Consider the following 18838-nt stretch of genomic DNA (forward strand, 5'->3'; position numbering starts at 1 on the left):
GTGTGAACAATAATAGACAATGTGCTAGGTGGCGCTATAGAGTCCCTAAGCCTCACCCTAGGCCAGAGCTCTATCCCTGACAGGCAGTAGCAATAGCACACATGCCCACCAAATGTGGTTCATTTTCGTGAACGTGTCAACCATAATAGACAATGTGCTAGGTGGCGCTATTGAGTCCCTAAGCCACACCCTAGGCCAGAGCTCTATCCCTGACTAGCAGTAGCATTAACACACATGCCCACCAAATGTGGTTCATTTTCGTGAATGTATCAACCACAACAGACAATGCGTTAGGTGGCGCTATAGAGTCCCTGAGCCACACCTGAGGCCAGAGCTCTGTCTCTGACTAGCGGTAGCAATAACACACAAGCCCACCACATTTGATTAATTTTCGTGAATGTATGTGGCAACTAAAACAGCCTATATCCTAGGTGGCGCTATAGAGTCCCTAAGCCACACCCTTGGCTAGAGCTCTGTCTCTGACTAGCAGTAGCATTAACACACATGCTCACCAAATGTGGTTCATTTTCGTGAATGTATCAACCACAACAGACAATGCGTTAGGTGGCGCTATAGAGTCCCTGAGCCACACCTGAGGCCAGAGCTCTGTCTCTGACTAGCGGTAGCAATAACACACAAGCCCACCACATTTGATTAATTTTCGTGAATGTATGTGGCAACTACAACAGCCTATATGCTAGGTGGCGCTATAGAGTCCCTAAGCCACACCCTTGGCTAGAGCTCTGTCTCTGACTAGCAGTAGCAATAACACACAAGCCCACCAAATTTGGTTCATTTTCGTGAATGTTTATGTCAACCACAACAGATAATGGGTTTCTAGGTGGCGCTATAGAGTCCCTAAGCCACACCCTTGGCTAGAGCTCTGTCTCTGACTAGCAATAGCAATAACACACATGCCCACCAAATTTGGTTCATTTTCGTGAATGTTTGTGTCAACCACAACAGATAACGTGCTGCTAGGTGGCGCTATAGAGTCCCAAAGCCACACCCTAGGCCAGAGCTCTGTCTCTGACTAGCAGAAGCAAATCCACATATAGGGAGGGAAAGTGAAAACCAGCGCCCCAAGTGGTTGCGTTCCTATCGAAGAACAGCTCCAATGTTAAGTCCCATAGACCGACTTTTCAAAAAAATACTACGCAGCTATACCAGCGATCTTATCCACCAAAAATATTTTTCAGTCTGCATACTGTAATAATCTACTAACTGTGAAAATATCAGACCCTATTTCGCTTTATTTAAAAAAAACGTAATTGCTCGTTTCATTTCATAAATGGACTACAACTTCAAGTGACGTGACACCCTTCCACGACGTTACTCGCCTAGCATGGTTTGTTTATTAGCCTGTTAGCTAGTTGGTTAGTTAGTAGACAATCACACTTACTGCCAGCTCTTGTGTGAGTAGGAGCACAACACAAGTTATCCCAACATAAAGGTAATTACCACGCGGTTTACATCGCTCTCTGTTATTACAAAAATATGATTGCCAGTTAAGCAAATTGCCGTTTTGATCAGTTGGAGATGAAGCGCCCAAACTGGTGACGTCAAATGCTACTGTAGCTAGCTACTGTAGTTCGTTATCACCATGTTACAAACAAACTCAAAACAATTAAACTGATCCTAAAAAATAAAGTATGACCACTCGAAGCAATAGAGCTGACCTACATGTATAGCATATTGAAGGCATTTAACTAACTTCCCATCATGGGCCGAGATATATTTTTTCTAGAAGAAAATCCGATCCACTCCTGCTAGCCTCTAGGAACGCAACCACCAGGTGGCGATGAGATTACTTTCCCTCCCTATAGCTGCCAAATTACATCCAATTCAAAACCTTTTTTCTGCCTATAACACCAACTTCCTGTTTCTGAATAAAACGCCATAATTCAAACCTTCGCCATTTCGATATACTTTTGAAATTCAAAAATCTGGTCGCAATTCCTCTCAGGCAACCCCTCAAGATCATTTTAGTGCTTATATGACAAGATTTCGATAAACTGTGTAGGAGAAGTGTTTCAAAATACGTGATGTGCAAAAATCATAATCATAATCATAACTCAAATTCTTCTAAGATTTACTATATTGTTTAAATGTAAAAGTTGTTCAGATTAATACAACACATATGCCCACCAAATCTGGTTCATTTTCGTGCATGTATGTGTCAAACACAACAGAAACCGCGCTAGGTGGCGCTATAGAATTCCTGAGCCACACCCTAGACCAAAACTCTGTGTCTGAGTTTCGATTGCAATTCTACAAACGGCTGCCAAATTACAAGAGTTTTAGAGCAAGCCAAGTTGGTGAAAAAAAAAAAACAGGTAAGGAGGAAAAAACTATAATAATAATCTGAGCGAAAACAATAGGGCCTTGCACCTACGGTGCAGCCACTTTCAGTGGCCGCACCTCGGTGCTCGGGCCCTAATAATAATCTGAGCAGAAACAATAGGGCCTTGCACCTACGGTGCAGCCACTTTCAGTGGCCGCACCTCGGTGCTCGGGCCCTAATAATAATCTGAGCAGAAACAATAGGGCCTTGCACCTACGGTGCAGCCACTTTCAGTGGCCGCACCTCGGTGCTCGGGCCCTAATAATAATAATAATAATAATCTGAGCAGAAACAATAGGGCCTTGCACCTACGGTGCAGCCACTTTCAGTGGCCGCACCTCGGTGCTCGGGCCCTAAATATAGCCGCAAGCGGCGATGGCGGGCCCGAGCACCTGCGGTGCGGACCCGTGACATGTGCGGAATCTAACAAAGCAACATGTAGTTGTCGGTGGGCATGTGCATGAGCAACACACATGCCCACCAAATTTGGTTAATTTTCATCAATGTATGTGTCAACCACAACAGACAACAAGCTAGGTGGCGCTATAGAGTCCCAAAGCCACACCCAAGGCCAGAGCTCTGTCTCTGACTAGTGGCAGCAATAACACACAAGCGTACCTAATTGTCGTGTATGTATGTGTCAACAATAATAGACAATGTGCTAGGTGGCGCTATAGAGTCCCTAAGCCTCACCCTAGGCCAGAGCTCTATCCCTGACAGGCAGTAGCAATAGCACACATGCCCACCAAATGTGGTTCATTTTCGTGAATGTGTCAACCATAATAGACAATGTGCTAGGTGGCGCTATAGAGTCCCTAAGCCACACCCTAGGCCAGAGCTCTATCCCTGACTAGCAGTAGCAATAACACACATGCCCACCAAATGTGGTTCATTTTCTTGAATGTATCAACCACAACAGGTAACACACTAGGTGGCGCTATAGAGTCCCTAAGCCACACCCTCGGCCAGAGCTCTGTCTCTGAATAGCTGTAGCAAAACACATGCCCACCAAATTTGGTTCATTTTCGTGAATGTACAGTGGGTACGGGTTGAGAATGCACCTTCTCCCGCGGGACTCCCGAAGAGATCCCGCAGGCCGTCAAGCCGATTTTTTTCGAGGCTAAGGCAATGTACCCAAACAACCACCAGGTGGCAGAAAGTTTCATCCCGCATTTCAAAATGATGAAGACCATATCCGTCAATAGTCGACTCCTTAATCTCATTTAATCATTACAATGAAGGTGATGACTGGCGAAATTATTCAAACGACGTTTCAATGAACCATTGTTAAAATGAATGAAAATGGTTATAGAAAATCGCCTACAGCCTAACGCCGACACAGCTGATTCTTTGATTGATTCTAAGCTGTTTTGATGTAGGGGATGGGTAAACTGGCGCGCTACAAACATGCTACCAATCAAATGTAATATTAGTAGGACTAGCCTACTTAGACACTTTAGTCATAGGCAACGTTGCCATGTTAATTTGGGCTAGAAGTGCTTGCTTGTGGTGGCGCTCCTGTCCGCTGCTTCTCCCGAATTGTGTGGCAAATTTGTCAGCAATCAGCTTAAATGTCAAATCATATTTATTTCTCTTTGTCGCCATGGTATTGGGGGAAACGCGGAGAAACGAGATGGTCAGTCCTCGTATTTTTTCTTTGCGTTTCGTTATAAGAAATATATAAGTAATAGTTAGTCTTCTTCCGCATTGAACAGATACGGGACGCTCTTTGTTCCGTATTTTAAGGAACTACTCAATGCACACACACTACAATGAAAAACACACAAAGAAATCACTAAACATATAGCCTACAACCTAATGACACTTTAATGCAGCGTTTCTCAAACTATGGGCCGCGAAACGTGGAGACTGCTGCTGGTCCGCGAGACATGGAGTGAAATTAGGTCCGGTGATCTGATAATTTGCTGCGCAATTGACCAAGCAACCGCGGACCGACAGAAAAAGAAAGCAAACGTTGCTGCGGAAATGCTTGATAATTTGATGTGTTTAAACATAGAGCCATACAATTAGGTGTGTCTGTTATTATGATAATTTTCGAGCATTACTGCGTGTCCATAGCTCAGTGACAGGTGTTAATAGCCTTGCCATAAGCACTGCTGCAGGTGCTTCTTTTATTATGCGGTTAGAGCATAAGTGCTTACTCATATAGACTATAACTCAGGGACAGGTGCAAAACCACCAACTGGGATGGATCGAAGGGCAAGCAAGCACTGCCACACAACGTGAAGGCCTTTGTGTTGTCAACACTAAACAGAAAGTTTCCTACGATGGGGAGAAGTGGCCGCAAGGACTGCATCGATAAGATCAATGAATACAGTAATGTTTTACAACCCAGCTGGTATCCGCTGTTCATTCCGACATATCCCCACTCGGCGGTAGGCCTAGGCCTATTTAACTTTTTTTTTCAAACAACGTGCCATTCCGACATGAGGTCATTAATAGGCTATTAATGTCATAACTATTAGGCTATCATTAGGCTTACTATGCATGGCTGTAGGCAGCTATGAGGCCACTGAGATCTGGACCTCATCGGTTTTGTGAAAGCCGATTGGAAATACATAAGTTTAGAGCGAACGTTTCAACTATGTTTGCCATGGTAGACAAAAACACTCAAATAAAACAATAGCCTAAAAAATAACTGCATGCGTAATGGACACGGCTCTATATCCTAAATAATTTTCGAGGTTCGCCATTTGGTAATATGACCTATCCTTACTGACAATAATTTAGATTGAGCACAACTAAAGTTGCACGAAGGCAAAATACAGTCCTAAAAGCCTATTCTATATAGCCTGGCCAATATTGTAGATGTGCAAAAGCAGCATTTGCGTGCGTGCTTGCCGGTGAGGTGTAGCCTACAAAAATGAGCATAACATCTGATTATTAAAGTATGGCTATAGGATATAGGCTAGAGAAGAGTTGGTTTAAAATTCAAGTGTAGTAAAAAAGTTTGTGCACATCCCCGGTCAAGGTGCAGAACAAGAGTAGGCTAAATCATAAAAAAATGGAAAAAGGTTCGCACACTTGAAATCCTTCTTTTTTGATTTGATTTTATTTTCGTGTGGTCTTCTTCAGATTAAAATTCAAGTACGTGCGCTATTTAACCCCTCGAGACCGACTGCAGTCTGCTGACACAGACAGACGACTCTCCCAACCCATTCATTCGTTTTGGCCGATATAACCCATTCATTCGTTTTGTGCGTATATAGATTCCTGCATGCTGCATTACCGTGACCCTTAGCCTACCTTGTGGATGTTTTTTTCTCATTGGAATACAGCAGGACAGAATGCCTTTTATCTAACAAACGCAAAAGCTGAGATTGTTGGAAGGACTAGGCTACTCAACAAACTTGTTTTTCGTTTCTGGGAGATCTCGTTATCGTTTTGGATTGTCGGATTTTTATACTTATTGTTTGGACTTATGGACAATGAACTTTGAGGGGTGGTTGTTAGTGCTTTACAAAGCTTTGTGTTAATAAGTGTCGGTCCTCCTATCCTTCAGCTCACTGCGCGATGCAGTTGCGCATAGTGGCCACGAAGTCATTAACTGTTTACGACACAATACATGATATTTGTGTTTTTCGTTTCTTAGATTTAATGCATGTTTGACATGTAAACAGGCCTTCAGTCCGTTAACTTAAGGCCTTCTTTTGCATGGGGTTGCTCGCATCCGCCCGTAACCTAGACTATTATGTGCGTAGTGGCTGCATACTCTTGATTATAATAAGAGGCAAATTGTTACAGGACAACTTAAACTGACTTCCCCAATGCTTCCCCGCAGCACATTACATTTTAATATAGGCTAATATAGGATGAACAAAGTCTATGCTATATTAAATCCAGTAGCCTAATAATTCTATGTGCCACGTCCGATTTCGCAAGTGTATTTTAAACATCGACAAACTTCTGTGAGACTACCCATTTCATGAAGGGCAATTGTCTTGTGCGATCATTCCCCCTCCCCCACACTTGTCTAACCAGTTCACTAGACATTATAGCCTACCTATATGTGGCATTGAGGACGATTGCCTCCCTCCCCCCTCTCTCTCGACAGACACTTCCTGACACTAGGGCTCGGGATCATGACATCAAAACTTCGCGGGCACAGCCACATTGGCAGCTTCACTCCTTAGTTTACTATGGATTACTATGGATTTACTCCCGCCTTTTAGTGTGTTCCTGTTACTTAGTTTTTGCCTTCTTGGTAGTATGTTGCTGTGTAGTGGGGTGTAACAGTGCAACCCAAGATCGCAAGAGGAAAAGAATAAATCGCTACTATATTTTTGCTTCTTGTCTTGTGCATCTGAATGAATGGATATTACGTTCAGTGCGCTTAACTCATTGGCTGCCAGCGATTTTCAGTGCAGAGCGCTCCATACTGCCAGACGTTTTACAGCATTTTGACTGTTTTTCCAAGATCCACCGAACGGTGAGCTTTATGACTATGTAAACACCGAAGGTACCAAATGAAAGAGTAGACTCTCTTCTTTCACCAGGAAAAAACGGCTTGTTTCTATCGTTTTCCGTTCTTTAGTAATCGTCAGTAGAACATGGGTTAGTTTTGCTAAAAACACCTGTTTTTGACCAAAACATGGAGAAAACGATCTTTTTGTAAAAAATTTTGAAAATCAACTTTTTAACGTTAGCGTTTCAGTAGTATGTCAACCACGATTGCACTGTTATCTCGTCAGTCTCGTCAAGGTTGCTAGGGACTCTGATGGTCGCTAAAGACTCTGAACAGGATGCTAGACTTAGCAAGCTAGCACTAGCAAGGTTGTTGTTAGTCTATATCACAATATCCAATGTAAATGGATCATACCGTTCACGTGTTTTCCATCCTTGATGTAAGAAGTAAGCATGTTTATTCCCTGCATCGCGTGCAAACTAGATCCACTGTGGTCGATCTTCAGTGTGTTTGCTAGTTGTCTCTGCATGACTTGTGCACTCTAGGCAGATACTAATGATCCAAATGGCACTGTTGCCATCTAGAGGTTCGGATCGCTAGTGCAGTCTGTTTACAAGCCTGAAACTCTGCCAGATCGTTCCCAATCCCACCCAGGAGCCCTCCCCATTGAAAACGGCAATTGACGTCTATAGACGTCAATGGCAGTCAACGTATGTGTCTAAATTGACGTTTAAAGACGTCAATGGCAGTTAATGAGTTAATGGCGGCGATATTCCTAGAATGCAAGGCGTGTGCCCGAGCCCTATTATGTAAATGTAAAAATGTGTGTGTGTGTGTGTGTGTGTGTGTGTGTGTGCGCGCTGAACCACGAATTCACATATTAACTTTTCTTTTCAGCAGACATCGCAATCATAAAAAAATCGCAAAACTTTTTAATAAAATAATGCCTCTTGTCTTAATGGGTTCCGGAGGTTCGTAGAGTAAGTTTTGAACCCCGGTCGCTGATGTATGATTAAGATGCCTCAACCAGTTACGCCACAGTTCGAGTGTCAATCTCTTCGCACTTAGCCAAGAAATATAAAGGATTCAGTCAGTCGAGTTCATTTATTCGCGGCATGCACTTGAAACGCCGATCAAAAGTTCTGACATGTTAAACTGACGTTAGTCATTAATTCACCACATGATAAAATGCTGTTATATTGACGCACAGTAGCCCACGGTAGTCTATGTCTATCTCTGAATCAACATGAACATGCATAACGAGATCCATATATTCTAAGTTGCTAGAAACTTCTTTTGCGGAGCTAGGCCTACTAGTCGATGGTTACAATGAATCACCCTCACTGCCCTATCGCATATCTGACCATCCATTGTTACAATGTTACAAAATGCGCGATCTTCTCCATGCATGTAGCCTACGGTTATAAGTAAAGTGGCATGATAGGCATGTAGGCCTATTAAAGATATTTCTGTTAAATACATTTTATTTTCAGTTGTCAAAAGTGGTGGGGACAAAATCTGTGATAAAGTGCTGGGTAAGCTACCCAGCGTCGCCGGTTAAAATGAACATGCCTCCGTTTTAAAATAGCCTATAGGCCTACACATTTCTAAGTATTCCTAGCATAAATGTAGCCTAAATGTCCATCTTGTCCATCTCTTTCGTCTTCACCTTGACAATAATAGCCTATTCACGGAAATGCGGTCTTGTAACCGTAATGAATTAATGAATTAATCTAAGGTTGCCTATATCGAGTCTTTCAGGTTGAATTGAAGGCTTCTAAAACCATTTTCATTAATTTCAACAATGGTTTATTGAAACGTCGTTTGATTATAATTTCGCCAGTCATCACCTTCATTTTAATGATTAAATGAGACGGATTAAATGAGGCGGATATGCGGAGCATTTCTCTCCCTCTCCATTGACCAAAACGTTGCTCTGGCATCTCTGCTGGACTGACTGAGTTATAGGCTACGTCGAGTGAGAGAGCCAGCTGTGAGGTACGCTGTAAAACATTCGAAAACTCTGAAACTGCAATCTGACATGCCGAGCGTGATGTCTCTTTTCTCCGCTTGTCACCAGTGCGGTGTCTTCGGGTTTTTCTGTGTTTTCCGATATGAGCCGAACCTTCATTTTATTAAGGCGGTCTTATGTTGCCCCCTTGCGGTTGCAATTTTAATTAAAGTCCCGATGTGCGGGAAAGAAAGGAGCATTCTCAACCCGTACCATCTGTACGTGTCAACCACAACAGACAATGCGCTAGGTGGCGCTATAGAGTCCCTAAGCCACACCCGAGGCCAGAGCTCTGTCTTTATCTAGCAGCAGCAATAGCACACAAGCCCACCAAATTTGGTTCATTTTTGTGAATGTTTGTGTCAACCACAACAAACAATGCTCTAGGTGGCGCTATAGAGTCCCTAAGCCACACCTTTGGCCAGAGCTCTGTCTCTGAATAGCAATAGGAATAACACACAAGCCCATCAAATTTGGTTAATTTTCGTGAATGTATGTGTCAACCACAACAGGCAATGCGCTAGGTGGCGCTATAGAGTCCCTAAGCCACACCCTAGGCCAGAGCTCTGTCTCTGACTAGAGATAGCAATAACACACAAGCCCACCAAATTTGGTGCATTTTTGTGAATGTATGTGTCAACCACAACAGACAACACGACAGAGCGTTCTTAAGCCTTCTTTAATCATTGTCTAATATTAAGGAAAGTTTAAGATCTATTAACCAAGGTGTTGTCACACACACACGTGGCAAATAAGTTGCAGGATTGTGGTGCCTTCTCTCATCCTCAAGTTGGGTTATCATCTGTTGGCCTTCTTACCACCACCAGAGAGGCATGGGGGATGGGTGAGAGAGTGTGTGGGGGGTCGGTATGCAAATGGGGGGGGGGGGGGGGGGGCATGGGGCTAAGATAGGGAGAGAGACAGAAAGAGAGAGAGGGAGGGTAGAGGCAGAGGGGTCAAGGGGGAGGGCGTGTGTGTGTGCGTAACTCTCTGGAAAGCTTGCGCGTGTGTAATGTGTGTGCGGTTACATGTGGTTCTGTGTGTGTAACAGGACCAACATGAAGGCGCGGATGAGGAAAGATCGTAACACAGAGCCATCCTCATATGAAAACCTAAATAACTCACTTTCTGTTAATGTGGTTAAAGTCAAAATTGCAGCATAGGTTAATATGATTATTATTATTCAACTCGCTTCAAAATATTTTAGCTAAAACTGTGTCCACCACAATCATTAATGCGCTTTTAAAAAACACAAACAACACCAAATTCAAAACTTTGTATATGACTGTCACTACAAACACACTAACTAATACTCATACAAATTAGTCACTGTCAATTAGTCAATTAGTTCTGCCTATAACACCAACTTTTTGTTTCTTTTATAAGATACCTGGATTCAAACCTTCGCCATTTCAATATACTTTTGAAATTCAAAAATCTGTTCGCAATTTCTCTTGGGCAACCCCTCAAGATCATTTTACTGCTGAAATGACATGATTTCGATAAACCGTCTAGGAGAAGTGTTTCAAAATACATGATGTGCAAAAATCAGAAAATCTCACATAATTCAAATTCTTTTAATATTTACTATGTAGTTTCAATGTAAAAGTTGTTTGGATTAATACAACCCATATGCCCACCAAATGTGGTTCATTTTCGTGCATGTATGTGTCAAACACAACAGAAATCGCGCTAGGTGGCGCTATAGAGTCCCTGAGCCACACCCGTGGCCAGAGCTCTGTCTCTGAGTAGCGACTGTAATTCCACATGTAGCTGCCAAATTACAAGAGTTTTGGAGCATACCAAGTTGGTGAAAAAAGGCCGCACTGGCTAAGACGAAGAGAGAATTATAAGAATAATCTGAGCAAAAACAATAGGGCCTTGCACCTACGGTGCAGACGCTGCTACAGCGGCCGCACCTCGGTGCTCGGGCCCTAATAATCTGAGCAAAAACAATAGGGCCTTGCACCTACGCCACTTCAGTGGCCGCACCTCGGTGCTCGGCAGTGGTGGACGAAGTACATTGATTATGTAGCCTGATAAACCAGCCTAAATGGATTGGATGTCTAATTTAGTCTGGCCTCGATGAATGGATACAACGGAACATTGTTGATGAGCACAACCCGTTGTCTTTCAAACCGTGTCTGTGCCTATAGGCCAATGCTCCCTCAAAACCCCGCCCCAGAGCCCTCTGCCTCGCCCGCGTTGATTCAAAACATATCTCCGCGTTGTGATTGGTTTAGTTGCCATCTGCCAGATTCAGGGCAGTGTTTTCAAAATGTACAGTGGTCCGAGGCCAGACCCAAATGCAGGCAAAACATTTTGCCGTCCAGCAGTTGGCGCTGGTTTTCCAGGCTATTGATTATGTACTTAAGTTAAGACACGTGATTCGCTTTGCCAAAATGGAACGAGAGGGTTTTCATAAACGTAACGGAGTAAAAGTACGAATTTTCACTTAAAAATGTAGTGAAGTCAAAGTACAAAGTCTCACCAAATATGAATACTTAAGTAAAGTACAGATACATCAATATGCTACTTAAGTATTGTAACGAATTACACGTACTTCGTTACTGTCCACCACTGGTGCTCGGGCCCTAATAATTGCTTATATGAACAGGAAGTAAACTCAGAAAAACCACGTACCAGCTGCTGGCAGATAGACCTCATTATACTAACTTACCCATCATGTCTGTAGAAAAGAAGCCAATTCTTTTCGGAAAACTCGCGGCACATTTTGAAGTTAGTCTAGGGAGAGTGATTGCAAGGGTAAACAGGCAGATATTCATTACATTATCTTCATATATGTGATAAAGAGCTGATGAGGCCAGTGGCTGTAGCTTTTACCTCACTGTCCTTGTTGTTCCACCAGTTAGAGGACTGGCTCCTCTTGTGGGTTTGCTCTTCTTTATTCTGAGTGAAAAGCAGCATGCGTGCAGCCCCAGTCACCATGTCCAAGTGAACCACTGTGTTACTCTAAAGAAACCAGACGAGAGGTTAAAAACACACAAAGAAAGCAATTGTGTGTTTATCCAATTTTAGGTTAGAGGACTATGAATGGCCTTGGCACACAGATGGAATAGCATTTATAGTACAAAATGTTGTACTCTATGTTTATTTGATATACCCTTGATACAAAAGAAATCACTTTTTCTCACCAAGCCACATTACACTGCCCTCTATGGAAAATTAAGTTCCTACTTTTAATCCAAACAATACAAATTTCAGAGAAACTGTTGATTTTGAAAATGTGAAAATGTAGATTTTCTGGTTGTGTCTTGATGCAACTGATAGCTAATGAGTATCTGATATGCTTGATGATGGCGAGATCCTGGCCAATTTCCAACGGAACACATTTCTGAAACTTTATTTGAAGCAGTGTGCTTCACACAGACTTGACATCTGCATCTGCCGAGTCTGTTAATTCCATAAACTTGGACACCTCTGTAACACCCACGAACGTAATAACTTCCCACAAATGTAATAAACCACAAACGTAATACAAATATGCACTTTTAAAATGTAATAATCCTGCGAACTTAATAATTTCCCATAAATGTAATAACAGTCGCCTACTGTTAACGTAATAAAAAGTGTCCCACAAACGTAATAATTATTACGTTTGCAGGATATTATTACATTGGTGGGAACATTGAAAAAAAATATTACATTACCCTCCCATAAATCACAGATTTGGTGAAATTGTTACAGTTTTATCAAATGTACTGTAGGAGCTTGTTTGTCAGTGAAATGTCTTGAAGACTTTTCACTGACAGTCTTTCTTGAAGAGTTAGGTGAACTGCTATCAGTCATTTGCATAGAGTTTGACTGTCTTATCATATCAGGGGATCTAAACCTGCATGTGGATAATCCTGAAAACAATTATGCCAAGGAATTCATTGCACTAATCGATACTTTCTCCCTAACACAGCATATACAGGAGCCAACACACTCTCAAGGCCATACACTCGACCTCGTTATCACAAAGGGTCTCAATGTTTCTACAGCAGTTAAAGACCTGGCGTTATCCGATCATTTCTGCGTGTTTTTTGATGTGTCTATGTCTCCACACAGTCAGAACAGATCTATGTTGGTAAAAAGGAGAGTCATAAATGAACAGACAAGTGTTCTTTTTGAGCAAGCACTCTCACAGGCGTCAAGTAATCCGTCAGACTCTGTAGAAGACTTACTGGATCACTTTAATGCAAAAATGGCAAGTATTATGGATGACATTGCTCCATTAAAATTCAAGAAAGTTAAGGAGAAACAGAAAGCACCATGGAAGCAGATTCCTGCGGTTAAACTCCTAAAAAGAGAGTGTAGGAAGACTGAAAGAAAATGGCGTAAATGCAAACTTCAGATCCACTATGAAATCCATAAAGAGATGCTCCGCACATATAACTCCGAAATATGCAAAGCAAGACAATCATTCTTTTCTAACATCATCAGTAGAAGTTCAAATAACACTCGTGTTTTATTTTCCACTGTAGATAAGTTAACTAATCCTCCCTCACAATTAGCACCCGAACTTCTCTCAACTAATAAATGCAATGAGTTTTCATCTTTTTTTAAAGGTAAGATTGACAAAATCAGACTCAATATATCTGCTAAATTACTCATTCAACACCCGGAACTTCCAGCTACAAATAGAGGGAAACTTAACTTGATGTCAGAGTTCAATTTGATAGACTACGAAACACTTGAAAAAACAGTACAGATTCTCAGCTCCTCCACGTGTGTCTTAGACACCCTGCCTACAAATTTCTTCAAAACTGTTTTTCACCTTATAGCCGCAGATGTCCTTCACATTGTAAATGCATCACTGCTGTCTGGCACTTTTCCTAAGTCCCTAAAAACAGCTGTTGTAAAGCCACTGCTCAAGAAGACTAACCTAGATGCCTCCAAGCTAAACAATTACAGGCCCATATCAAATCTACCTTTTATTGGCAAAATTATTGAAAAAGTAGTCTTTAATCAACTAACAACCTTCTTAACGTCAAATGGGTATTTTGATTACTTTCAGTCTGGTTTTCGGGCAAATCACAGCACTGAAACAGCTCTCATTAAGGTTTTCAATGACATACGTCTCAACACAGATTCTGGTAAAACATCAGTCCTAGTGCTATTGGACCTTAGTGCAGCATTTGACACTGTTGACCACAATATTTTACTACACAGACTAGAACACTGGGTTGGATTTACAGGCATAGTTACCAACTGGCTCAAATCATATCTACAACAGAGGAGCTTCTTTGTTGCCATCGGCAACTGTACCTCAACACCAACGTCCTTGACCTGTGGTGTTCCCCAGGGGTCGATCTTGGGGCCACTATTATTCAACCTCTATATGCTCCCACTTGGACAAATCATCCAAAATAATTTGATTTCATATCATAGCTATGCAGATGACACACAAATCTACTTAGCTCTGTCTCCTAACGACTATGGTCCCCTTGATTCTCTGTGTCAGTGTATAGAACAAATCAACACTTGGATGTCTCAAAATTTTCTTCAGCTGAACAAAGAAAAAACTGAAGTCATTGTATTTGGTAAAAAGGAGGAAAGACTTAAGGTTGCCACTCTCCTTGACACAAAAGGATTGAAAGCAAAGGATACTGTTAAAAATCTTGGTGTATTAAAGGAGAATTCCGGTGTGAAATTGAGCTTAACTGTACCGAAACATGTTAAGGTGTACTCACACGTGTTTTAGACGCACTTTCACTCACCCCCAGCATTCTGAACTCCTCCGTTTTCAGCCTAGCTTACAGTAGGCTTGAAGCTATTAGATTGGGCATTACGTAGCCTATGCAGCTAAATCGCTATTTTTAAACCATTAAAAAGGTCCCAAGTAACTCCACACTGCATTGGTAGACTTCTGAGGGTCCTGACATTTAAAACGAGATACTGAGAACTTTGGAAATGCACAGGAAGTTTATTAAAAAAAGACTGTTTACAAGCAGTGCCTTCATAGAATCTCTCCGCTGGGCGCCATCTTGGAATCAAGTCGCGATAAGCCGACTGACGAGCACGAACGAACAGGAAGGACAGGGGAACATATTGCTAAAGTAATTCCATAGGAAATATATAGTTATACTGTCTACATGAGCATGATGAGTAACAAAGCTCAAAATGTTTGCAATATGTCCCCCTGTCTTTCCTGTTCGTTTGTGCTCGTCAGTCGACTTATCGCGACTTCACCACAAGATGGCGCCCAGCGGAGAGATATGAAGGTACTGCTTGAATAAACAGTCTTTTTTAATAAACTTCCTGTGCACTTCCAAAGTTCTAAATATCTCGTTTTAAATGTCAGGACCCTCAGAAGTCAACCAATGCAGTATGGAGTTACTTGGAACCTTTTTAATGGTTTAAAAATAGCGATTTAGCTGCATAGGCTACGTAATGCCCAATCTAATAGCTTCAAGCCTACTGTAAGCTAGGCTGAAAACGGAGGAGTTCGGAATGCTGGGGGTGAGTGAAAGTGCGTCTAAAACACGTGTGAGTACACCTTAACATGTTTCGGTACAGTTAAGCTCAATTTCACACCGGAATTCTCCTTTAATTGACAGTGATATAACTAAATCAGCTTTTTACCACCTCAAAAATATTGCCAAACTGAGAGGGCTAATGTCAAAACATGATTTAGAAAAACTCATTCATGCATTTATCTCTAGCAGGGTTGATTACTGCAATGGACTGTTCACAGGCCTTCCTAAAAAGACTATCAAACAGCTTCAGGTGATTCAAAATGCAGCAGCTAGGGTTCTCACAAAAACAAAAAGAACTGAGCACATTACTCCAATTCTTAAATCTCTGCACTGGCTTCCAATAAGTCACAGAATTGACTTTAAAGCACTACTGCTTGTTTATAAATCAGTAAATGGAGCAGGACCTAAATACCTATCAGACATGTTTCAGCAGTACACACCTTCTCGTCCTCTCAGGTCTCAGGAGAAAAACCTGTTAGTAAAACCCGCTGTTAGAACTAAACATGGTGAAGCAGCTTTTAGCTGCTATGCAGCTCAGCTTTGGAACCAACTTCCAGATGACATTAAAAAGGCCCCAACTGCAGCCAGTTTTAAATCTAGACTTAAGACAAAATTGTTCTCAGATGCTTTCTGCTAAATGTCTTAATTATTTCACCTTGAGTCTTTTATGCTTTCTTTATTAATCTTTATTTTTAAATGATGTTATGCTTTCCTTATAAGTTTTTATTTTGTTTTGGAAATTGAAACCTGATGTGTGTGATCCCTCAACATGCCGGAGAATTGCACTCATGGTGAGTAGTACTGGTTTGTTCCTTTTAAGTACTACGTTCTGCCCCTGGTTGGGCAAAGGGAGATTCAGGTGAGTAGGGCCCCCGTTTGGGGATAGTTTTTGTTGGGTGGTAGTCAGCGTCAGTGACGGCTGAGCTATCGGCCCTGGACATTAAGGTCTCCCCAGTAAGAAAGGAAATATTGTGTGCACACACAGATGGGCCTACGTCAACGAATCTCCAAAGAGTGGCAACAGCTCTGGGTGTTTGAGAAGGATCACTATCACTGGTTTGCTAAATTAGACTCTGGCAAAGTCTATCTGTTAAAAACAGACCTGTCTTCTTGTTATTCCACCTTATGTCTTTTATGTTAATTTTTCTTTATTGCTTTCTTTTTATTTTTTTATTTTATCATTATTACTATTATGATTATTATTATTCCTCTTTGCTCATCTATGCTTTTATCTGCTATTACTGTTTGGTTTTTGTTTATGTAAAGCACATTGAATGACCTCTGTGTATGAAATGCGCTATATAAATAAACTTGACTTGACTGACTTGAAATGTAGTCATGTAGTCTGCTGTCAGAGCTTAAAACCTGATACAGTGGCATGCTGCATATGTTTATTCCCTCAATGCATGATATGTGCATATTTTTTTACACTAACATTTATCTATCCTCACTATAGTTGACAATACTTAAATGAATGATGCATTCTTTCTCATTTTACAGTAACAAAACAATAACCTCCCATAAATGTGCTTGATCACTGTTTTGATGAAATTGTAATGGTAACACTATAATAACTACACACAATTCATCATCTATTAAGCATTTGTTAACTATTAGTTAATAGTTTGTTCATCATTAGTAATTCATTGTTCATGCATAATTTACCATCAGTTAATCATTTGTTCACAAAGTTATGATTGGTTTGTTCATAGTGAATAAGCCTATTTCTAAAATATGTATAGATTGTTGCTAATACTTAACTCATTGGCTGCCAGCGATTTTCAGTGCAGAGCGCTCCATACTGCCAGACGTTTTACAGCATTTTGACTGTTTTTCCAAGATCCACCGAACGGTGAGCTTTATGACTATGTAAACACCGAAGGTACCAAATGAAAGAGTAGACTCTCTTCTTTCACCAGGAAAAAACGGCTAGTTTCTATCGTTTTCCGTTCTTTAGTAATCGTCAGTAGAACATGGGTTAGTTTTGCTAAAAACACCTGTTTTTGACCAAAACATGGAGAAAACGATCTTTTTGTGAAAATCAACTTTTTAACGTTAGCGTTTCAGTAGTATGTCAACCACGATTGCACTGTTATCTCGTCAGTCTCGTCAAGGTTGCTAGGGACTCTGATGGTCGCTAAAGACTCTGAACAGGATGCTAGACTTAGCAAGCTAGCACTAGCAAGGTTGTTGTTAGTCTATATCGCAATATCCAATGTAAATGGATCATACCGTTCACGTGTTTTCCATCCTTGATGTAAGAAGTAAGCATATTTATTCCCTGCATCACGTGCAAACTAGATCCACTGTGGTCGATCTTCAGTGTTTTTGCTAGTTGTCTCTGCATGACTTGTGCACTCTAGGCAGATACTAATGATCCAAATGGCACTGTTGCCATCTAGAGGTTCGGATCGCTAGTGCAGTCTGTTTACAAGCCTGAAACTCTGCCAGATCGTTCCCAAGCCCACCCAGGAGCCCTCCCCATTGAAAACGGCAATTGACGTCTAAAGACGTCAATGGCAGTCAACGTATGTGTCTAAATTGACGTTTAAAGACGTCAAAGGCAGTGAATGAGTTAATATATCATGCAATAACATTTTGTTAACGAAGTACTATTATCATTATTTAACAGTTGTTACATATGCACTAATGATTAGTAAGGATGTGAATACATGTTTTATAAACCACTTCCTAATACTATAATTCATGATTAACTCAGGAGTTACAAGTGATTAGTTAAAGATATTTTGTGGCCTCATCTAAAGAGAGGACTTTTTATGCCTTGCTACACATTTGCAAATGAGTTGTAAATACTACATTCACATTCATTCATTAAGCTGACAATTTTATCCAGAGCGGCATACACATGTCAATTAAATGAAGTTAAATTAAACACAACCGCAGATAATTATTTACAATACATTATTCATTCACAAAGGAAATTGATGTCCTTAAAGGTTGAATACTTCCTCATTTTTTCATTTAAGGCATTAAGATCATCAGATTTTATATTTAACTTTAAGCATGTGTTCCAATACTTTTGGAGGGCAGGGCACTGTATGCCATATTGTTGTTTACACATAACGTTAGTGGTAGGCTAACGTCAACAGAATTCACGTGGATGTCTGGTAGGGAGGGCAGAGTAGCTCCTTTCAGAAAAGACAGATCTCTGTTCTCTGCGCGACAGACACAAGGAAGTGTGTGACATGTTCTGCCCAAATGAGATACATCTCAGTTGAAATGGTTGAAGCAAATTTCCCTGACTTTTCCAAAACGTTTGGTGTGTTTTTCGTTTTCCAGAACTTTTCTAGGCCTGGATATTGCTATTTTCAAATTTAACTTAACTTTTCCAAATGTACTAACCCTGTAGTTTGTTGTTGCCGGGGATTTTTTTCAATTTGGTCAGTTTCTACACTGCAGAGTGTTACTAATCAAAAAATCTTTGATTTGGTATTGTTTTAGTATGAAGAGATTTACCTAGCGCTCTCTCAAAAGAATGTTGACTTATGTGAAGGAGTCTTATCAAGACAAATTTGCTGAACGCACACTAATATCGAAAGATACACTAATAAAGT

At 41.1% G+C, this 18838-nt stretch overlaps 1 protein-coding gene across 1 annotated transcript in view; it reads right to left on the bottom strand.

The window, feature by feature from the left end:
- The window catches only part of vwa8 (von Willebrand factor A domain containing 8), a 284869-nt gene that overhangs the window by 105236 nt on the left and 160795 nt on the right, over positions 1-18838 (bottom strand). Inside the window, exons 30-31 of the mRNA XM_062533722.1 lie at positions 11626-11754; positions 11462-11526 (exon numbers count right to left, since the gene is read on the bottom strand). Of these exons, the coding sequence (XP_062389706.1) occupies positions 11462-11526; positions 11626-11754 (194 nt within the window). The remainder of the gene's footprint in view (positions 1-11461; positions 11527-11625; positions 11755-18838) is intronic.

The sequence above is a fragment of the Sardina pilchardus genome, chromosome 4 (assembly GCF_963854185.1).
Source record: "Sardina pilchardus chromosome 4, fSarPil1.1, whole genome shotgun sequence".
Classification (NCBI taxonomy): Eukaryota; Metazoa; Chordata; class Actinopteri; order Clupeiformes; family Clupeidae; genus Sardina; species Sardina pilchardus.